The 23,815-nt window shown below is 45.8% G+C and overlaps 1 protein-coding gene across 3 annotated transcripts in view; it reads left to right on the top strand.

Annotated features, from left to right (window-relative positions):
- IL16 (interleukin 16) overlaps positions 1-23,815 on the top strand; it is a 144,702-nt gene that overhangs the window by 100,865 nt on the left and 20,022 nt on the right. For all 3 annotated transcript variants that reach the window (XM_033189206.1, XM_033189205.1, XM_033189207.1), the window contains exons 4-10: positions 1,214-1,356; positions 3,343-3,453; positions 6,844-6,958; positions 12,205-12,278; positions 14,117-14,333; positions 17,203-17,320; positions 20,474-20,606. In XM_033189206.1, coding sequence (XP_033045097.1) covers positions 1,214-1,356; positions 3,343-3,453; positions 6,844-6,958; positions 12,205-12,278; positions 14,117-14,333; positions 17,203-17,320; positions 20,474-20,606 — 911 coding nt within the window. The remainder of the gene's footprint in view (positions 1-1,213; positions 1,357-3,342; positions 3,454-6,843; positions 6,959-12,204; positions 12,279-14,116; positions 14,334-17,202; positions 17,321-20,473; positions 20,607-23,815) is intronic.

The following is a 23,815-nucleotide window of genomic DNA, read 5'->3' as shown; positions in this document are numbered from 1 at the left end:
TCCTCTCTTCAGCCTATAAGTAAGCTTAAGTCTTTCCTATCCTGAAAATAAAAGCAAACCCAACCCTGCTCCATCCTGTGTTTCCTTTGAACTACCACCAATCTTAACTTTTCCTCTAGGGGAATTTTTCACAAAACTCTGTCCATTCACTCAAGCCTCGCTTGTCGCTCAGGACACTGGGTAAACCCCGCCCCTCTCCTGGCCTCTAGAGTGGAACTGCCCAACACATTAGCCACATGTAGTCTTGAGCACTTGAAATGTGACTTATTCAAACAGAGATGTACCAAAAGTATCAAAGACCCACTGGATTCAAAGACTAAGTGCAAGAAGAAAAGGTTGTAAAATATCTCACTAATAATTTTACATATTATTTCTATGTTGAAAGAACAATAGTTTAGATATAACAGACCAAATAAAATATATTATTAAAATTAATCTCTCCTGTTTCACTTTTTAAATGTGGCTACTAGAAAATTTTTTAATTACATAGGTGGCTGGCATTATATTTCAGTTGGGAAGCACTGTTGTAGACAATGACAGATTAAATCAGATCATCTGTGAAGGTTTTCCCAGCTGGATGTGGTAGGGTAGAGAAGTAGGGTAGAGTTCCTGGTTGGATGAAAGGAAGTCTGTGGTTTCCACAAAGTAGAGGAAGCCTGCCACTTTGCATTTTTGCAGATATCCAAAGAATCAAGAGTTGTCTCCATGTGTGTGTATCCTTGTGTGTGAGTGCCTGTGTAAGAGGCAATCAGATAGGATCGCCCCTGCCCCTGTTCCTGCCGGGTCTCGCCTGTTTGTTCCTGTCCTGGGGAACCTTTGTGTTTTCCTCCTTTCTCTCCTTGGTTGGGATTGAAAACATCGGGGCCTGGATCTGATGCAGCATTGTGGTTTCTGAGAGCTCAGCACACTGATTGACTTGCAGGAGATGCCTGTCAACTCTCGTTGCATTGAATGGAGGTAAATGGAAGTGAGAGTTCTGTCTGTACCCTGCAGTACAGACAGCATGAGTGGAGATCATGAAAATGTTGCTCATGTCTTCCACGGCCACCTCTCCCCACCACGCACCTGGCACAGGGTGCTAAGTGGTTTACAGTCACACTGGCCCCTGGCTAATGAGGGGCTGGCCGTTGGTGGGGGCTGATATTGTTCTCAGTTGAACTTTGCATTTTGAGAGCACAAATGACTTCTTGCTGTTTTTCCATTTCTGGTTTAGGTGTTAATCCCTATTGCACAAGAGAAATTGATTTTCCAATGACCAAAAAATCTGCAGCGTCCACAGACAGGCAGCCTTATTCTCTCTGTAGTAACAGGAAGTCCCTCTCTCAACAACTGGACTGTCCAGCAGGAAAAGCTGCGGTAAGAATACAAGGAGGGAAACTCGGAGAAGACGGGGAGAAGGGAGGGGCCCAACATTAACAGTGGCTGAAGAGGCCTTCCCAGTAATTTTCTGTCCGCAGAACTACAGAGGAGAGGGTCTGGCTTGGTAGCTACAGGAAGGTACAACCATCTGTGGGCCGAGAACCGCGTTAGAAATGGTCATCCATTGAGCGCCCCCTTGTGCCAGGCACTTGCAACTGCTGCCACGTGTGTGCTATTAAGAGCTAACACGTAGAGAACACGGCACGTGGGGGGACCCTGAACTATGGCTTTGCGTGGATCGCTTTATTTCATCTGCACATACTCCTAAGAGGTAGAAGAGGGAGCTACAGCTTGGACAAGTTAAGGGATTTATGTACGTTCACATTGTTGAGGAAAAACAGGGCTGGGACTTCAAGTCTGATCTTTACGACTCTGAAGCCTGTGCAAAGAAGCTTTTCACTCCTGTAATACAGTGACTTGCTTTGCCAACATTGCTGCTAATTCTTAAAACAAGCTTAGAAAGGAATATGTTGTTGGCCCCATTTTATAGTAGGACACTGAGGCTTGGCAAGGTGAGCAGCTGAATTTATGCATCTTAAAACCTATGGGACCAGAATTTAAACTGCCCTGTGTGCTCCTCAGTCCATGACCTTCCCACTACAGGTGTCAGCTTGCAGGCAGAGAGCTAAGCAGGTATAAAGCACAGTGTACCCTATACACGTCCCCCGCAGCTTGCCTTTCAGCCCCAGCCATAGCACGCTGTGCTGCACGCTGCCACTTTTGGTCACACAGCGCCCTCTGTCTGTAGCATCTCACCCCTCCTTCTCTGATTATCCCTAGAAACTGCCCCAGCCTTCAAAAATCTTCCTAAGGTTCCCTTTCTCCTGGGAACGTTCCTGATCCCTCCAAAGGCATGGACTTCACATTTTCCTAAATGCCCATCAGGAGGCAGCTGCACTCCTCTCACAGTGCTCGCGCAGCCTGTCTTGTGAGTGTCATTTATGTTAGCATTTCATCTCACCCACTGACTCTCCCAAGCGGGGGCTCCATGGTAGAGCAATGTTTCCCTGCATAGTACATAATAGATGCTCAGTGAATTTCATTTCTCTCTTGCCTTCCTTTCCTTGAGACAATATGTTTTTCATTCCCAAACTGGGAGTATGGTGTCCCAGTGTTAGAAGAAGATGGTTCCCTGGTGCCACCCTGAGCTGAGAACTTTCCCAGTCCCTGGTTTTCTGCACATCTGGGGTCATATAGGAGTATACTGGAGCCCTCCAGTATCTGCAGCCAGCGCTGGGTCCCTGAGGATTGGGCCAGTGGGTACTTCCTGGGGGAAGCTGCCTCCTGTCTTTGCTGCCTCATGCACTAGGATCCAGGTCCTTGGGAACAGGAAGCTTACCTGGCCGGCAGGGATGGGCTAAATACCAGTCAGTAGTAGCTGCCTGGAAGGTTGTGTTGAAAAGAATTGAAGCTCTGCTTCTCAAATAGTTAACCGCCTGTCTGCCTACCCCAAAATTACATTCTGAGTTTTGAAGTCTTTGGGTTCTGCCCCCTTGCCCACCACCTTCTGCCTGGCACAAGGGGAGTTCTCAGTAAATGTGTCTTGGATTGAACATAGTCTTAGGGCATTCTTGGTAACTGGCTTCCCAGATTCTGCCTGAGACATCAGTTATGAGGACTTGTCCTGAAGGCAGCGTGTTGTGTGACATTAACCTGGGCCTACTTCCTTGACAAACCTTGGTGAGCCTTTTGGCTGCTCATCTACATTAGGCTCAGCAAAACAGGCTCCTAGAACCAAGGAAGTCCCTCGCCACCAGAATCCTGCCCACACCCCACTAACCACATTCTGGTCATTATGCTGCCTGCCCTTAGAAGAAAGAGGACTTGGTTCCTCTCCTTGGCTGGGCTTTTCCCCTTCCTGGTGAGGTGGGTGCTACTGTACTATGTGGCTAATCTTCTGCCCACTCTGGTTCCTTGTTGCAGGGAACTTCAAGGCCAACACGGTCCCTGAGCACAGCTCAGCTTGCGCAGCCATCTGGGGGCCTCCAGGCTTCAGTCATCTCCAACATCGTGCTGATGAAGGGCCAGGCTAAGGTGAGAAGGGATTGTGGCCAACAAGAAGTCCTGGGGAGTGGCACCAGTCTCCAAGGAGATGCTGTGTCCAGGAAAGGATGGGAATAGGACTACTGGGGTGTCCTGGCATGTCAGAAGAGACAAACACAGAGCGGCTAGTCTTTCAAAACTCACAACTGGCTGAGTTCAAGCAGCACACATTTTTCTAATTAGACAAAGTGATCATTTTCTTGTAAAGGATGCCAGTCCCTGCCAGCTGCCCTAGCACTTTCAAAGTTTGTTCTCTAATTCATTCCTGGCACAAGTTTCCAAGACTTAATTTTATCTGATACATAAATCCAAATTGTTTACATAGATTTCTGGATCCTGAGTTTGCCTCTGCCATTCAGAAGTTGGCATAATAAAGCAGGGACCCATATATTAATTTATAAAAACATATGCTACCTACTACATGTGGAAAATTCAGTGGTTGATAGTGCTTTTGGCTGTCAATTGGAGCCTCCAGAAGAGTCAGAACTAACTCTACCTCTCTCAAGATGATGAAGCATCATACTGATCTCTGCTTCACAATTGAGATATGTCCAAAGGGGATCCGAAAGCATTGGTGGTAGTGGTGAGGTAGGGGGTGTACACATGTTTGCACTGCTCCCAGAACATGCTACCTTGTGCTTGAGGTTGACTGCGAAGTTCTCAGGCCAGCCTGAGCAGCCCAGGTGCTAAAATAATGAAAGGGTGGTTTCTTTATGTAATATATTTTTTGTGTGGTATGAGGGGAGGACCTAATTGCTACTTACGGTCTGTCCAGCGGGAGGGGCACCACCACACACCTCCAGTCCTCTTTCCCTCCATCTCCTGTTCCTTCTGTCTCCTGGGAGCTTAGCAGGAAATAAAAGAGAAGACAGACATGAGAGATGCTGGGATGAATGCTCCTCTCATCACAAGGGAGTAGCTGTCTTCTATGCTGACTTTCTCTGAACGACCCCATTTTCTGATTAGTAAATCACAATGCTTTTTCCCCTTGAATTTAGATAGAAGTAATTTTTTTAAAATTGACTTTTAAATTATTTGCAGTGCCCAAAAGAAGGTGAAATGGTAAAGGCCACCAAAACTCATGCAAAGATGACCAAAAATGGTTTAAGTTATCTTGGTGTGCACAAAATGTGCATTCAATGAGTAATCTTTATGAGGCTGGAGGATGGAAGAAGATGAATCATTTGATATAGAAATCCTCATGTACAGAGCAGGGATGATAAGTTCAGAAATAAAGCAGGCTTCCCACTATCTGGCGATACAACCTACACCCCAAGATCTCGTCACTAACAGGATGACAAGTAGCAGTGAAGCAGGGGGAGGAGGATTTAGAGCCAGAAGAATCAGCAAGTGCTTGAAGTAGAGTCAAAAGCAAATCACACAATAAAACCAACCACCAAAACCCGGGCATTGTGCTGTGGGCTTTGCAACGGTAACTCCTTTAATCCCCACAACAACCCTCCTATTATCTCCTTTTATAGACGTGGAGCCGGGTGCACTGGCTCACGCCTGTAGTCCCAGCACTTTGGGAGGCCTTCTGTTTGAGTCCTGGAGTTGGAGACCAGCCTAGGTAATAGAGTAAGATCCTGTCTCTACAAAAATAAAATAAAGTAAAATAAATAAAATAAAATAAAATAAAAATTAACCCAGTGTGGTGGCACATGCCTCTAGTCCCAGCTGCCCAGGAGGCTGAGGTGAGAGGATTGCTTGAGTCCAGGAATTCGAGGCCACAGTGAGCTGTGATACAGCCACTGCACTCCAGTCTGGGCAGCAGAGGGAGACGCTATCTCTAATGAATATCTATGTGTATATTTTGTATATTGATATGGAGACGGAGGACCTGGGAGATTGCAGGGCTCGTCCAAGTTTACTTGGTTAGTGAGCAGCTGAGCCAAGGCAATGACCCCAGGCTGCCTGACCCCTGGGCCTTGTTCTTAACCATGATGCCATCCTGGGTCCCCAGGGTGGGTGAGACTTTGAGTCTACAGCAGCTGTCTCAGGCAGGACGAGGTTAGGGGCCCATAGAGGAGCCCTGAAGTGGCTCCTACCTCACCTTTTCCTAAACCTGTGCTACTCCCGGACACCATTTGTCCTGCCCATCCTGGAACACACACCACCTTCACCAGAGGCTTAGAACAGCTGCACATCCCCACGGCTCTCCCACTGACACCCTACAGTGTCAAGAAGATGGCGGACAGCCTGCTGTCTCTGTGGCACGGGTTGATGTTCCTAATCAGCTCCTAATTTACTCCTAGAGTAAATTACCCATGAGCAATGGGCCTGTTACAGCAGTGGCCATCACTTTAAAGGGTCTGTCTAGGAGCCAAGCTACCTGCCACTGCCTGGTGTGCTTATAGGTTGGACCCCAAAACCTGGCCTCCAGGTAGCAGTTATGCCTTTATCCTATAATACGTGCTTCTTGAGTGCCTGCCTGATGCCAGACACAGAAATAAGACACATTTACTGTCTTCAGAGAGCTTATAGTCTAGAAAGCTGCTTAGTAGACTCAAGCTATGCCCTCAAGGGCAGCATGGGGTGCCTTAGTCCTCAAAAAAATTGAGCAAGTCATATGCATTTCCTGTGCTGCTTTTCAGGTCGGCCAGGCTGTTCTGTGAACTCACTGGCAGATTTGCAGGGGAAGCTGTGCCCACCCTCCCTTCTCTTCCTGCTATAGACCTCGCTCAACCTTTCCCTGGACTTCTTCCTGTCTGGCCTTCTCTCTACTGCCTCCTGGCTTCTCCCCAGCTGGGACTATCTGCTGAGCTATGAGTTTCTCCTCCCAGAGTCACCTGCACAATCCCAGCATATGTTTGTTAGCTCATGGGAATCACCTAGGACAATGGCAGATAGAGCAGGTGCAGGAGAGAGAGCACATGATTGGAGGGATGTCCATGAGAAGGGGATTGAGGAGGCCTTTGGTGGGCGAAGGGATACCGTTGTAAAGCTGCTACTATTATTACTATTGTTGATATTTTTATGATTGTTGCTAGATATTTTACTTTCAAACACAACACTGTGAGTTAGGTAATATCATCATTATTTTAAAAGGAGGGAAATTGAGGCTCAGAAGGAGAAAGTGATTGGCCCAGGATTGCCAACTGGAGGGACAGAGCCAGGGTGCTGGTCTCCATCCAGCCTCCCTCTGTGTGGGGAGTATCAGACTCCCACAAAAGCTCCAGACACTACCCAGCCCAGGCTGGCCTTCATGCCGCTGCTCTTGCTATTTTTGTTGTTGTTAAGTCCTGAGACCTTTGAAACCAAAGGTACCTTCTCTCCTTCCCAATCCCTTTGTTCAGGGCTGAGGCAGGCCCTCAGAATGCATCAGCCCAGTGAGAAGCATGGACTACTACCCCTAAATCAGACCTTCTCTTCTTTCCCCAGGGTCTGGGCTTCAGCATCGTTGGGGGAAAAGACAGCATTTATGGCCCCATTGGGATTTACGTCAAAACCATTTTTGCAGGGGGAGCAGCAGCAGCCGATGGAAGGCTACAGGAAGGTAGGCTTCCCAGCCCTTTTCAGACCGTGGTGGAGGAAACAGAAGCAGAATCCAGAATTGCTGGGGCCATAGAAGATATTGGGAAAGCAAAATGTGTCTTGAGCTGTCAGGATACGGCCGGCATGGATTCTGGGGTCTGCAGGCAGTGGGGACACAGCTCCCCCGAGGGGGTCTTCATTATGACTGGCAGGTTGGTTGTGTATGTTTGCACATGTTACCTGGCACCATTACCCCTTAGCTGGTTGTGGTGCCAGCCTGGGTAGGACTGAAGTCTGAGGGGTCTGTTTCTGACCCTCCCCTCCTCTCACCCATTCTCTCAGCTGTCTTTCCCTTTCCATCCAAGATCCTGTCTCAGTTGTTGGGATCCATTAACACCCCCTCTCCTTCATTCTTCCTGTCCTTCCTAACCCACAACCATAGGGAAACCAGGTTCAGTGCTTTCAACCATTGTAACAGATGAGTCTGATAAACATTTGCTAGGAGCCTACTGAATTCTAGGGTCTAGGAATAGAGAGAGAAACAATCAGGCATGATTCCTGCTTTGAAGAGCTCATGATCTGCCAGCCAGGGACCCTCTCTTCCACTCCCCACCCACCCTTCTCCCATCGACCCACCCCCTCTCAACTCTTTCATATCCTCACAGTACAGAAGCCTCAGCCATCCTGGGAGTGAGGGGCCAGGGAAACAGAGCTGCCGGTCTTCTTGTCCTAGAGAGTCAGGTTCCTCCCTACCCCCAACTCCACCCTAAAGTCATGCAACAGGTTTTTATTGAGCAACAGGTTTGGCCCAAAGAGATCGCCAGGTTTCAACTCAGGAGGCAAAGTTCAGGGGCTGGAAGTCACAGGGCAGAGAGTACCCACCGCAGGCCAAGGACTGGGTCATACACCAGAGGTCTGAAGAGAAGTAACTTCACAGCATTTTCACTCTTCTCTGTCAGTTCGGTTTCTGTAAGCTATGCTGGGAGCCTAACCACCTTTAATCATCTAACTTGCTTAGGGCAGGGTAGGCACACTACAGTGTTTTCAATATCTCATGAACAAAGAAAGGTTTTTACATTTCTAAATGGTTGAACATTTAAAAGTGTTTTTGATTCTTTCATGATATGTGAAAATGAAACAAAATGAAATCCAAATTTTAGTATCCATAAAAAGCTTTCTGGGGACTCGCGCACACTCATCCACATACCCGTCATCCAGGGCTGCTTTCATTTTACAGCATAGTGTGGAGTGGTTGCAGCTCACAAAGATTAAAATCTTTACTATCAGGGTCTTTGCAGAAAAGGTTTACCAACCCCAGCACTATGCAGAATTACACACACAGATTTTAGGGTGTGGGCAATGGCGAGCCTCTGAAGGCTTTTATACTATGGGAGGGACTGTGACCAGGGTTTTCAGAGGCTTCAGGAAGCAGAATGTAGGATGAAGTGGGCCATTGTGAGCCCTAGGCTCCAGCTCCAAGGACTGCCCAGAGTCAGTAACCCTGGGAGGAGAAGGGAGCAGATGAGAGAAGTGACAGCGCCTGAGCAGAGGTCGCAAAGGGCGGGTCGGGTCAGAGAGAACTGGAAGGTTTCTGGTCTTAGTAAACTAGAGAAATACATTGCCTTACGTAGAGGAAGAGGCACTGGAGGAGGAGGAGGAAGAGGCAGGCAAACCAGATGTGTAGGTTTGAGTGGCAGAAGGGAGAGCGATGTCTCTGGATGACCACTAGGTGGCACTCTCCAGCAGGGGAATGACATCCGTTCTCTCTCCGTTCAGGGAGACAGAAGTGAGTGCAGACATTTGGGGAATACGGACGTGAGAAAAACAGCTGGTTACCAAGCAGATGTGGGGCGGGGGGAGAGGAGGGCAGGGCCCAGATGCAGTTCTAGGGGAATAGCTAAATCAAGAGGGTGGTGGAGAGCACATGTCAAAGAAAGGGAAAAAAGAACAGTGGGATCAGAACTGGGAGAGCGTGCCATTGTGTGTTTTATTATCTTTTGTACTTTTCTGTGTTTAAACAAAGGATGGGGGAAGGGTTGAAGTGGCAAGAAAAGAGAATATTGTGTTTTGTTTTCTTTCCTGAATGTGAGCTTGCCCGAGCCAACCTTTTTATTTTTTTCTGAGCATTTGCCTCCCTTAGTTAACAGCAATCATAAAAATTGAAGATTTCAATGAGTCAAGACTCTTAGCTAGTGTACGATCCCTGATTCTAGCCTCAAATATTGAACAAATCATCTTTTGTAACTTCTTTTAAAAGTAAATATTTGAATCTTGAATTCAGGGCAAATACATTAGTTGTAACAAAAGTTTTGTGTACAGATCAAGGCTACTAATGTTTTACTTTTATTCCCCTTCCAAGAAACCATTGTGTAAGATTTATTTGACAAAACCTAATCAACCAGCTTTTACCAGATATAGCCAAATAAGGAGAGGACATTCCAAAAAGCCCAGAGTTGGGCTGTGTGGCCCCAGTAAGAGGGACATTCTAATAACTTAAAGAGAAGTCCAGCCCCTTAGGTAATTAAGAATGGACATTCTGAATTTTTGTTGTCTATCCTTCCTTCAGCACACATGTAATTATATTTTGATGTTTTAAGTGTATCTATTTTCCTTCCCAGACTTGGATTCTCACAATGACAAGGATTGGTTCCTTTTATTTTTCACTTTGGTTCCAGCAATCTAAGAGATGGAACTGATTTGAATACTCTCCCCACCCTGCCTCCAGCCTCTGTTTCCAATACGTAGACTTGTGAAATAATATAGCACATCCAAAATCAAAATAAAGACATGGAAATGTCGAGCTGCTAAGAAACAAAGAAACAACTTTAAATCTAAGAATGGCAAACTCAGGGGTTGATGATGTGGCTGGGAGGGCTGCTGGATGCTTATAGACCTTAAGGGCTGGAGCTCAGATTTGAATGCCCACATGGGCAGAGGTGACAGATCCTTGGATCCATGTGAGGCTCTGAGAACCTGCATACAGCCTTGATAATGAAAGAGTTTCCCCTCAATAAAGTCAACAGGCCCCAGAGGAGCAACAAGGAAACTTAACTTTACCCATGGCTCCTCAATGGGCAAAAAACATCTCTCACCAAAAAGTGAATATCAAAATTGTGTCATATGTAGGCATGCGGGTTAAATTTATAGTTCCTGTAAAGCAAAGGTAATGCCAAGGTAAGAAATTAACATGAAAACTAGCCCTAAACCAGTGAAAACCTTGGGGTGCCAACTGGAAATAAAGGAAAAACTGGCAGTGACCTGGGGTATATGGGAATCCCGTAGAAAAACAGAATATCCTGAAAATGAGTTTACAAAGATTACATACTATAATACATCAGGAAATGTCCACTGTTGAGGAAAGTCAGCAGAAATAACAAAGAGGAGTGTTAGCCCTTAACAACTTAAGATTACAGAACAATCTAAAAGAGACTATAGAATTTCTATGTTTAAAATCATTTTAAAAAGATAAAAAAGGAATATAAACTGTAAGATAAGACCAGAACACAGTAAAAAAGATAAGTGGAAGTGAAAAAAATAACTTTTGGAAATGAGCAAAAAAAGCAATCATTTCAATAAATAACTCAATGGATGGCTTAAACAGAAGATTAGATGCAGCTGTAAGGAGAATTAGTGAACTGGAAATTATCCAGTAGGCCACACAGATCAAAGAAGAAAAAGATGAGCACTAAAGAAATATGGAGAATGGGTTGAAAGGGTCCAAAATACATTTAATAGGAATTTTAGAAAGAATAGAGTGAAAGGGGAGAGATAATATGCAAAATGATAGTGGCTTATAATTTTCAAGAACTGACTTAAGGCATGATATTTCTGCTTGAGGAAACACAAAATGTTTCCTTTCTCTCAAGTGCATCATAGTAAAACTGCAGAATATCAAAGACAAAGGAAAAAGAAATCTTTCTTTCTCTCTTTTTTTTTTTTTTGAGACAGGATCTCACCCTGTAGCCCAGGCTGGAGTTCAGTGGTGCAATCACAGCTCACTGCAGCCTTGATCTCCCAGGCTCAAGTGATTCCCCCACCTCAGCCTCTGAAGTAGCTGGGACTACAGGTGCATGCCACCACATTAAGCTAATTTTTGTATGTTTTGTAGAGACAGGGTTTTGCCATGTTGCCTGGGGTGCCCCCATCTCAGCCTCGCAAAGTGCTGGGATTACAGGTGTGAGCCACAGCGCCCGGCTAGAAAAAGAAACCTTAAAAGAAACCAGAGAAAAAGGATGGATTATATACAATGGAACCATGATTAGGTGACAGCAGATTCATCAGTAATGACCAGGCCCAGAAGTCAGTGTAAACATAGTATTTATATCTGAGTTGCTTGGCACAATGTTGAATTCAGAGAAAGTGCTCCTTGTTTGTGTATTGAACAGATTGAAAGAAAGGGAGAAAGTGATTTTCTATTCACATAGAGAGGGATTTTTGGTTACAGGAAGAATGATTCTCCTAAAAGTATACTGTTGTGAAAAAAGGACTTGTAGTCAAAAGATCCAAGTCCTTTTTTTTTTTTTTAACCATGTGATTTGGGACTTCTCTGAGTTCACTTTTCTATATTGTAAAATGGGGTCTTCATTGCATTCTGGAAAATCATATCCAAACCACATCCACTGAGCAATCTGTAGTCCTCATCCAGCATTGGTCCTGGGGATATATCATCTAATAAGACAAAATCCTTGTCCCCAACAAGCTGCCAGCCTGGCCAGGGAGTGACTTAGGGTGCAGGCCATTGATCACCACCCAGGGTGACAAGTGCAGTAGGTACAGTGTGACATGAATGTACAAAGGAGCTAAAGGTAGCAGGGCCTAAAGATTAAGAAAGGGTAGGAGGAGAAAGTGGAAGTACATTTTATTTGAGAAAAATGGCATGGACAAGCATTTAACTGCACAGACCATTGTGGAAAATGCAGGTCGCGTTGCATCAGAAAATGCTGCCTGGGAGCAAATGGTGTGAGGGTCAGGGAGGCAAGGAGGAAGGAGATGAAGCAAAGAGGTGGGCAAGGACCATATCCAACCAGGACTTGTGTGCCTGACTAAGAGCCCTAGGTTTCACCCTGGAAGAGAGGGGATGCCAGAGAAGGCCCATGTTGCTGCCCTGCCTGCCTTGCAAGGGGAGAGCACCAAATGAGACAATGTTCTTCCAGAGCTTCGTGCATCATACAAAGAGCTGGGCAGGTGGGGTGACTAGAGTTCACGGTAATGATAATGCCCTTTGATTGGGCAACACTCTTCTTAGCTACACTTTCTCTCTCTCAACAGGTGATGAAATTCTGGAGCTCAATGGTGAATCAATGGCTGGACTAACACATCAGGATGCTTTGCAGAAATTCAAGGTGACCATTTCTTATCAACACGTGACCAAACTCTGGGGTCTTCAGGCAAAGAAACCAAGCTCTCAGCGTCCAAACCTGCAAATTCAAACTGTGGGGCCCTTCACATGAGGCACCTCACTGATGTGGGTCTTGGCACAGGGTTAAAAGAAGACCTGAGTCGGAAATCATAGTGTGATCAGGATTGTTGTGGGGGATTTTAAAACCCTTTACTATTTATACAATTGTTTTAAAACACTCCATGTATTTATCATGGTATAGTTACAAATCTGTTTTAAGTTTGTAAGATAATTGCTAAAAGATATTTTTATGTCTCCATCTAGTTAGTTCAATTCACGACTCTATCCATCCATTATCTATCTATCTATCTATCTATCTATCTCTGTCTATTCATCCATCTATCTATCCTTCCATCTGTCTATTTTTCCATCTATCTATCCATCCATCTCTTCATCCATCTATCTATCCTTCCATCTATCTGTCTATTCATCCATCTATCTATCCATCCATCCACTCATCCATCTATCTATCCTTCCATCTATTCATCCTTCCATCTATCTATCTATTCATCCATCTATCCATCCATCTGTCTATCTATTCATCCATCTATCCATCCATCTATCCTTCCATCTATCTATTCATCCATCTGTCTGTCCATCTATTCATCCATCTATCTATCCTTCCATCTATCTATCTATTCATCCATCTATCCATCCATCTGTCTATCTATTCATCCATCTATCCATCCATCTGTCTATCTATTCATCCATCTATCCATCCATCTATCCTTCCATCTATCTATTCATCCATCTGTCTGTCCATCTATTCATCCATCTATCTATCCTTCCATCTATCTATCTATTCATCCATCTATCCATCCATCTGTCTATCTATTCATCCATCTATCCATCCATCTGTCTATCTATTCATCCATCTATCTTCCATCTATCTATTCATCCATCTGTCTGTCCATCCATCTATTCATCCATCTATCTATCTTCCATCTATCTATCTATTCATCCATCTATCTATCTTCCATCTATCTATCTATTCATCCGTCTATCTATCTATCTATCTATCTCTGTCTATTCATCCATCCATCTATCCATCCATCTATTCATCCATCTATCTTTCCATCGGTCTATTCATCCATCTATTTATCCATCCATCTATTCATCCATCTATCTATCCTTCCATCTATCTATTATCTATCTCTATCTGTGCATCCATCTATCTATCCATCCATCTATTCATCCATCTATCCTTCCATCTATCTATCTATTCATCCGTCTATCCATCCATCTATTCATACATCTATGTATCCTTCCATCTATCTATTCATCCATCTATCTATCCATCCATCTATCCATCCATCTCTTCATCCATCTATCTTCCATCTATCTATTATCTATCTATCTATCTATCTATCTGTCTATCTATCTATCTCTATCTCTTCATCCATCTATCTAGCCATCCATCTATTATCTATCTATCTGTCTCTATTCATCCATCTATCTATTCATCCATCTATCCTTCCATCTAGCTATCTATTCGTCCATCTATCTATCCTTCCATCTATCTATCTATTCATCCATCTATCTATCCTTCCATCTATCTATCTATTCATCCATCCATCTATCTGGCATATGTAGATATATGTAGTAGTTGTGTGTATATATACAAATATGTCATAATTTAATTTGTAACATGTATGAATACATGCACACATTTATATTTCATACACATACACACACACACAGAACTGTGTTTCCTTAAACAGTATTTCTTCATCTCACCCTGCATTGCTGCTGGGTGTTGTAGCCCTCTCTCTTTCCTTTCAGCAAGCCAAAAAGGGGCTCCTCACCCTCACCGTGAGAACCCGCCTGATGGCGCCCCCTTCCCTGTGCAGCCACTTGTCTCCCCCACTGTGCCGCTCCCTGAGCTCCAGCACTTGTATCACCAAGGACAGCAGCTCCTTCTCCTTGGAAAGCCCCTCAGCTCCCATCAGCACTGCCAAGCCCAATTACAGAATCATGGTGGAGGTTTCTCTGCAGAAAGGTAAGAGTGTTGGAGCTACATCCCCTCCCTGGGTCTCCCAGCACTGGCTGAGTCTCCCAGGCTTTCCTCACTTGGAATCAGTCCAGAGGCAGGGCAGAATGTTGTCTTTTAGCACATTTTATGGCTATTGCTTGGAGCCAGGTCTAGTCTTCTGTTTATAGAAGCTCAAGACATACCATTCGAACCTAGTCAATGTGTTCTGGGTCAGTGGTTTAAATAAAACAAAACAAAGAAAACAAAAACTCAAACACAAAAATACCCTGAGAGAGAGAGAAAGAGAGAAACAATGGGCCAGGAGTGGTAGCTCAGCAGTAAGTATACTAAGACACCCTGGGCAGGCCACCTGCCTTTCTCTGGGCATCTGTTTCCCTACCTGTGGCAGAAAATTGAGGTCCTTTCTACCTTTGACATTCAGGGACAGACAGCCATTCCCTTTGCCACCCCAGGTGGGCTGCTGACTCCAGAGGGCTTGGAGCCCTCTACCTAAATGCAACCAAGCTGAGACCTGGAGGATAAAGAGGAGGCAGCAAGGCACAGAGTTGGCCTGCAGCACAGGGGCCAGCATGTCTTCTAGGAGCAGAATGAAGGCCAGCATGGCTGGAGCTAGTTGGGCAGCGTGAGAGCTGACATCAGGGTACTTGGCAGAGGCAGAGAGACCCTGTGGGGCTTTGCAGCTCGATTCTCTTCTAAATGGAGTTGGAAATCCTTCAAAGATTTCTAAGCAGGGGAGTAACACAGCTTATTCTTCAAAAAATGTCTCCTAGGGTTCTCCTTGGAGAATGGCCCATAGTGTGACAAAAGTAGAGGCTTAGAAACCACTTGCAGCCATTTCGGTCAGAGCTTGGGAGTAGTGGACTTGGAGAGAAGAGGATGGGCTCGAGATAAATTATCAAAGTGGAAGGGAGGCATACATAGTTAATTCCTTGCATACAGCTTTGCCTGATGCATGTCTTAGCTCTCCTGCTAGAACAGAAGCTCCCTGAGACCTCAGATGCCTCTGTATGCCTGCAAGCCTGGCAGAATGCTTGGCATAAGGACTTAGGGCAGACAAGTCTGTGCCGGCATGGTCCCAACAGCTGTATTCAGGGCTCCCTCAGTGCATTCGCTGAGCAGGCATAAAATGGGAAAGGCATGGCCTCGGAGTGGTGTTTCTGCTGATCACTGGCATCAGAAACACCTTAGGGAGGATTTTTGTTTGCTCATTTTATATAATGCAGCTTCTTAGACTCTACCCCCAGAGATTTTGCTTCTACAGTGTTTGCTCAACAGGGTGAGGTGAGGCCAAGGGAGCCACATTCTAAACAAGTATCTAATGCAATTCTGACGCCCATTAGACTGAAAAACTGCTCTAGTCAGGACACCTGGGCTGTAGGAAGGGCTCTTTTATCAAATTCTTCATCCTTAAAATGGGATTGCCAACAATTGCCATGGCCTCCCTCATGGGACTGCTGGGAGAACCAGCATGAGAAGGTGAAAGCATTTGCCAAAGTGCTCTGTAAATCATACGTGTCGAAAGAAAACTGTAAAGGGCTTTCCCCTACTCTGTGCTCACTCCATGTGGTCCTCCTTGCTGACAGCTCCTCATTTTCCAGGTGTTTCTATGTTGGTGAGCCCCAGGCCCTCCTCTCCCACACCCTGGGGGATCCCATCCAGTCCCACGGCCCTAACACCACCTACATGCAGCTATGTTCAAACTTTCAGCTTCCACCCTGCTTTCTCCTCTGGGTTCCGGCTTCATCTGTGCAAACATCTGCTCTACACGTCCCTGGGATAGTCCCAGATATCCTGACAGCTCCCCCTTCCCTGTGCAGCCAGAGGTAGCCATTCCTCACTTTCCAGCGATTCCTCACCTTCCAGCACATTGCACATGTCATTTGGGCAAAGCTGAACCCCCAGTCTTACCCTCACAACCCCGGTCCTCCATAATCTTCCCTGCTTTGGTAAATCACATGACCATCTGCCCAGTTACTCAAGCCAAACAAATCTCCAAGTTATTTTGATTTTATTTGCTAAGTTTCTATACTTCATCCATCAGCAAATCTATCTTCAAAATATATTCCATGGGCATCCATTTCTCTTCACTAGAGGTGAAGTCCAAGGCCACCACTGTCTCTCTCAACAGTGGCCTCTTAGCTGGTCTCCTCGCTTCCATTCTCCATGACCCATAGTTCTTTCCCTTCACAGTAGCCAGATGTGTTCATAAAAATAGGAATGAGATCATGTCACTTCCTTGTTCACAGCTCTCCTATGGCATCCGCTCTCAGTAGAGAATAAACCCGTTCACTGACATGCCCTTGTTGACAAAGCCCCACTGAATCTGCGCTTGATCGCTCTCTCACTGTCACGTGCTGCTCCCCTATGCAGGCTGTGTCCCCACCACACTTGCCTTTCTGGTCCTACGACATGGCATGCTTGCTTTTGCCCTTGGGTCTTTGCATTGGCTATTTCTGCTTCTGAGATGCTGTGCCCCATCTGTTCACTCCTAACTCTTGTCACTTGCATTTTAGCCTAACTAGTGTCTCCTCTGAGGCCTGACGTAGCCATCCCTCACTTTCCAGCACATTCTGCATACGCTTGCCATATAATACTTATCACTCTTAGATACTGTCCTCTCTTCTCACCTAGCGCCCTCCTTCCCTTCCTCCCTCCTTCCCTCCTTCCTTCCTAGTCTTTCCCCACTGTTCCTTGCCTGCCTTGGTCACTGTTCTGACCCTAGAGCAGTGCCTGCACACAGCAACTACTCCGTGAATACGGGTGGAATGAAAAGCTGTAATAACCAGGGGTCCATGTCTGTGGCACCCAATCGACAGGTAGGCCCCCTGGGAAAGCTCAGTCCTGGTCTCCCCACCCTGTCCTGTTCTGCTTCCAGAGGCTGGTGTGGGCCTGGGCATCGGTCTATGCAGCGTTCCCTACTTCCAGTGCATCTCTGGCATTTTCGTCCACACGCTGTCACCAGGATCTGTGGCGCACCTGGATGGACGTCTCCGGTATGTCCTCACTTCTGTTTCTGAATATACCCCTGACTTACAACCAGGGAACAAATACCTTAGAATGTCGGGAGATTGATTTGGAGATGAGCTATAAAGAATGATCTTGTGGTGGAGGTCGGCTACTCTGCCCACCAGGACACCTCCTGTTGTGGGCACTGGCTAGGGAGGGGCAGGCTTCCTTCCTGCCCCTAAGGACACTCTTGGGAGATGCATTTGCAGTCTGGCTTAGAGGGAGGGAGTGAGGCTTTGCACCCCAGCCCCTATCTAGGCCACTGGGAGGGTGGGTGCTGACTGAGCCCCCGGGGCTAGCAGGAGTGGGGTGGGCAGGGACTTTGTTCTCAGCTCCCACAGCAGAGCCAGGTGTGGGTCCTGCCAGGACCAGACTGAGGGGGGTGGCCTAAATACCACATCCCGCTGTGGCCAGCACACCCCTGACCCTGCACACATTTGTGACCCTGAGAAATCCCAGGGCGGGGCCGGGAGGCAGAGAACCTGGTGGGGATGTCTGAGGCCATACCCCGTGGGAGGGTTCAAGCATAGCTCAGAGCCATGTTCCCTAAAAATGGGAACTTATCAGAAATGTGGAATCTCAGACGCCCCACCTGGACCTGCTGAACCAGGACCTGCATTCTAACAAAATCCCCATGAATGTGTATGCATGTTACAGCTTAAGAAACATCGTCTCAGAGAACGCCAGTCCAACATAGAAAACACATTTAATTCAGATTTAACTAATATTGAATTTACAATGACATAAGTAGGAGCTTTGATGAGGTTAATCTATGAATTCTATATGGAAATGGTGGCTTAATGACAAAGATATTAGTAAGCTGGGCACCATGGCTCACACCTATAATCTCAGCACTTTGGGAGGCCGAGGCAAGTGAATGGCCTGGGCTCAGGAGTTCAAGACCAAGCTGGGCAACATGGCAAAACCCATCTCTACTAAACATACAAAAATTACCGAGTGTGGTGGCACATTCCTGTAATCCCAGCTACTTGGGAGGCTGAGGCAAGAGGCTCACTTGAGCCAGGGAGGCTAAGGTTGCAGTAGGCCAAGATCGTGCCATTACACTCCAGTCTGGGCAACAGAGCGAGACCTTGTCACAAAGAGAAAAAAAAAAAAAGAGAGAGAGAGAGAAAATATGAGTAGTAGAAATACAGGTTCTTTCTGGCATAAACAAAATGTTTTTGGGTACTCTAGATATATTTTTTATAAATAATTTCTAAGAGAAGTTCAAATCTAAATTTTTTTTCAATAACTGGTCTGAACTTGATTTAAAAATGTATCCTATTTAATTTGCTACAATACTTTGCACTCTAACATTCATGCATAGTGCAAATCTTCTCTCACTGGTTTTGGGTTTTCCTAAATCAGGAGAGTTCTGCCATCCCTTTAAAGGGTTTCCTACAATTGCAGTGTATGGAAAGGCCATCCCTGCTTACGATGTTGTCTTGATGGAGCTTCTGAATTAGAAAAGGATTTGCTGTTATCTGCAGGAAGGTGGCAGGCGATTTGCTGAGCTGCTCTGCTGGTTTGTAGGCCATAACTGCAGGCTCCGTATGGTTGTCTTGGTCCTAGTACCCTCAGACAGACAGTACCTCCTTCTCAGATCTGCAGTGGGATAGGGATTGTTCTGGAAGCTTCTGCTTTCCTTAGCATCTGGTGCTATATGACCATGGTCTTCAGTTACAGCAGTAAAAAGGAATACTCTCCTAGCAAGGACGATGAACTCAGCAGAAGGAAGTCACAGAACACAGCAGGGGGCACAGGGAAATCAGGCTCAGGAGGTTGGATTTCCAATCCTGGACCTGCTGATGACCAGCTAGGCCAGGGGTCTGCAAACTGGGGCCCATCATTGTTTTGGGTTTTTTTTTGTTTTTTGTTTTGTTTTTGGTTTTGGTTGTTGTTGTTTTAATAAAATTGTATTGGAACAAAGCCATGCTCATTTGTTTATGCCTCGTCTATGGCCACAGCTGTCATGCTATTAATATAACAGCAGAGTTGAGTAGTTTCATTACAGACGGTATGGCAAAGCATGCAACATCAAAAATCTCTGGCCGTTTGCAGAAAAAGTTTGTCAATTCCTGAGCAGACCTAGATCAGGGAAATCTATTCAACCTGTACAGCTCAATTTCCCTATCTAGACCAGGAAGGGGACTGGATTATGCAAATCCTCCATGTATCTACGCGACCCCATCTTGCCTACCTTTTTTTGTTAAGGTTGAGGTCGCTATTGATTCCCTTCCCACCTCACAACTAGAATGAGTGCCATTGCCTTTTCTCCTTATTTCTTTTTGCAGGAATCTCAACTGCTCTCCTGCTGAGTTATTTTTTCTCTACCTTTTAGCACATATGGGATGTTAGGTCCGACATTCAACATCCTGTGTGTGCTATGTTAGATCCAATCCTTCCTCTTAACTAGTCTACTTAGGGGAACACTGAGGCCCAAGGAGAGGATGTGGTGGATTAAATCCTGGTGAATTGGTTATTAAGTTGAATTGGCTAAACCATACCCTCAGTCTTTAATGGGCATAGTTAAATGTGAAAAGAAGGAGGAAAGTTGCAGATGAACTTTTGTTAATATTGTCCCACCGGCCGGGCGCGGTGGCTCCAGCCTGTAATCCCAGCACTTTGGGGGGCCGAGACGGGCGGATCACGAGGTCAGGAGATCGAGACCATCCTGGCTAACACGGTGAAACCCCGTCTCTACTAAAAATACAAAAAAAAAAAAAAAAAAAACTAGCCGGGCGAGGTGGCGGGCGCCTGTAGTCCCAGCTACTCGGGAGGCTGAGGCAGGAGAATGACGTAAACCCGGGAGGTGGGGCTTGCAGTGAGCTGAGATCCGGCCACTGCACTCCAGTCGGGGCGACAGAGCGAGACTCTGCCTCAAAAAAAAAAAAAAAAAAAAAATTGACCCACCATAAATATGAAACGTCTGCTGCTTTGTGGTTGTGCAGTAAGGGGGTGTGGGATATGCTACTTTGGTGTGCCCTGTTCTGAGTTTTGGTCTGGTGGCTAGCAGGGTCTACTTATTCATGTAATTTTTAGATCTCATCAAACAGCCCAGCCATGAGTGGGCCCCTGGGGCAGTGTTCAAATGTCTCATTGATTCACTTACTGATGGCTTCTTGTTGATGCTTGCACAGGTGTGGGGATGAGATTGTGGAAATCAGTGATTCCCCTGTGCACTGCCTGACGCTCAATGAAGTCTACACGATCCTGAGTCACTGTGATCCTGGTCCAGTCCCCATCATTGTTAGCCGACATCCAGACCCACAGGTAACAGCCCCTGGGTTATCCTCTTCTTCTCAGGCTCACTCATTCAGCACCAAAATTGCAACAAGAAATAGATGAAAACAGAGATGTTGCTGGCTGGGTTTGTACCTGAATTCCCAAGAATCCCTTCCAAGTTTCTGTAGTAAGATTTGTCTGCAGCAGAGGTCCACTAAAGAACTCCTAGATATCAGAGGCAATTGACATTAACTTAGGGAAGCTCTTACAGCTGAGTTATAAGCTCTGGCGCAGGAAAATAGAGACCCAGGGTCCCAGCTAGTAGACGCAAGAGATTTATTCATTTATGCATCTTGTAGGTACCCACTATGGGAATGTCTGGAGGTAGGTACTGAAGATACAGAGACAAGTTCATAGCACATAGTCCTGCCCTGCAGAAGCTCATAATATCAATAAAGAGCCTGACATAGACATAATTGCAAAACAGAGATGGTAAGTCCTATGGAAATACAGGAATATAGCAGGGAATGGTTGATAAAGTAAAAAAATACCAGAGGTTAGTTTTCTCCAGGCAGAGAATATAAGGAAGATCATTCCAGGCAGTAGGAACACAAAGTTTAATGTTAGAGTCATGAAGGGACCTGACATGAAGGAGAGGAGTGCGTTCTGTGGGGCTGGAATGTAGGGTACTAGGTAGGCGTGACTGAGAACAGAGGTTGGCAGGGCATTGGGGTTACACTGCAGAGGGCTTTCAACAGGATACTAAAGAGTTTGCATCTTATTCTGCATAGTGAGGAGCTATGGGAGGTCTGTAGCTGTAGATGGAGCGTGTTCATATTTTAATTTTTTAACCTTTGATTGCACTGTAGAAGACAGGATAGAGTGGGTGGAGTGTGGGGTTTGTAAGAGGAAGGAAGCAGATGGTGAGAGCCTGAACTACACAGCAGTCATAGGAAGGGAAAAATGAAGGGGCAATGTATTAGACTGTTCTCAGACTGTTGATAGAGACATACCTGAGACTGGGTAATTTATAAAGGAAAAGAGGTTTAATGAACTCACAGTTCCATGGGCTGGAGAGGCCTCACAATCACAGCAGAAGGTGAAAGGCATGTCTTACATGGTGGCAGGCAAGAGAGAATGAGAGCCAAATGAAAGGGGAAACTCCTTATAAAATCATCAGTTCTTGTGAGACTTGTTCACTGTCATGAGAACAGAATGGGGGGAACTGCCCCTATGACTCAATGATCTCCCACCAGGTCCCTCCCACAACATGTGGGAATTATGGGAGCTACAACTCAAGATGAGATTTGGGTGGGGGCACAGAAAAATCATATTAGGCAACATTAGGCAATGCTTGGGAAGACTCAACAAGAGCTGCTGGGCAAGTGGCTCTGGGGTAAGAGAGGGAGGAACCGAGGATATCTCGAATATTTTTAGATTGGAAGACTGAGCAGTGGTCTTCCACCAGAAGAGAGAAGAGGAGAAGGTAGCAGGTTTGGGAGGGAGAAAAGAGCATGATCTTAGTGTAGGACATAGTGAGGTGGAGGTACCATGGAGTGTTCAGGTACAGATGCCCAGCAGGCAGGTTAGACTTAGGGCTGATAACAACTATAACAGGGACCCAGGCTGGAGCTAGACTTGGGGGTTGAATCCCTGCTGCTGGTGAGAGTTCTGGGGAACCTGGAATAATCACCACCACTAATTATTTAATCCTAGTGTGTGCCAGGCATGTTTTCCAAAGATGTGACCCACACAACTGCATTTAGTTGTTGTGCAGTCCCCTGAAATCAGTGTGATATTCCCCCCCAACTCACAGATGAGGAAACTGAGGCTTAGAAAGGACAAATAGGTTTCCCAGTGGTGAAACTACTAAGTAAAGAAGCTAAGATTTTTTTTTTTTGAGACGGAGTCTCGCTCTGTCGCCCAGGCTGGAGTGCAGTGGCCGGATCTCAGCTCACTGCAAGCTCCACCTCCCGGGTTCACGCCATTCTCCTGCCTCAGCCTCCCGAGTAGCTGGGACTACAGGCGCCCGCCACCTCACCCAGCTAGTTTTTTTGTATTTTTAGTAGAGACAGGGTTTCACCGTGTTAGCCAGGATGGTCTCAATCTCCTGACCTCGTGATCTGCCCGTCTCGGCCTCCCAAAGTGCTGGGATTACAGGCCTGAGCCACCGCGCCCAGCCAGAAGCTAAGATTTAAATCCAGCAAAGCCTGTGCTTTGAACACACTGACTCCCAAACTCCCAGTGGCACTTGGACAGAGTGGAGTAATGAGGAAAATCAATATATAATGGTGTGGTAGAATTCAAACTCAGCCCCATTCTATGGATTGCACACTGGGGCTAAACACACCAGAGACAAGCAAACTTCTTAACTAAGGCAAACAAATAATTGGCCTAAATCTCTGGACAATACAAGAAAAGAAAGAGGTCCCAATTAATTTATCATTTCCTCTTGCTATTTTTAGGACTATGGCAGAAAATCAGTAGAGTAGGGGTCAGGTTGTGGGCAAATGCTGTGGCCCTGGGCTTAAGGAATGTGCATTCTCCCAAAAGGATGAGACACACACAGAGAGGCCACAGAGGTGAGGGCCTTGAGAGTGAGGGAGCTGGAGTTCCAGCTGCTCAGATAAGGCGGCCAGGTCAGAAAGGACAGGTAAGGTTTAGAGCAGCAGAAAGGCAAAGGCACCATAGGCAGGGGAGATCCAGGGGCACAGGCATAGGGCAGAGAGAAGAGAGCCAGGCCCAGCAGTAGAATGCCTAGTATGTGTCCAGTCTGCTGCTTGCTTATGGTGACCTTGGGCAACTTATCTAATCTCCAAGAGCCTCTGGGTCCTCAACTCTGACAAAGGGGAGTGGTCTTTACCTTACAGGACTGTTGTGGATGGTAACTTTCCTCTATTAAGAGTTTACCATCTGCCAGGCATTGTGCCCAAGACTTTAAATGATTTATTTATTGTTGTTTATTGTGGTAAAATACACATAACATAAAATTTACCATCTTAACAATTTTTTAAGTGTACAGTTCAGTGGCATTAAGGACATTCTCATTGTTGTACAACCATAGCCACCATCTATCTCCAGAACTCTTTCCATCTTTCAGAATTTAAACTCTACCCATTAAACAAGTCCCTCTGTTCTCCCACCCGCAAGTCCTAGGAACCACCATTTTACTTTCTGTCTCTGTGATTTTGAGTACTCTATGTTCATTGAGGTGGAATCATATAAAATTGGCCCTTTTGTGTCTGGCTTATTTGACT

Source organism: Trachypithecus francoisi, unplaced genomic scaffold (assembly GCF_009764315.1).
Source record: "Trachypithecus francoisi isolate TF-2019V2 unplaced genomic scaffold, Tfra_2.0 Lachesis_group3, whole genome shotgun sequence".
In the NCBI taxonomy this organism is placed as follows: Eukaryota; Metazoa; Chordata; class Mammalia; order Primates; family Cercopithecidae; genus Trachypithecus; species Trachypithecus francoisi.
This window is presented reverse-complemented; position numbering and strand designations above follow the sequence as displayed.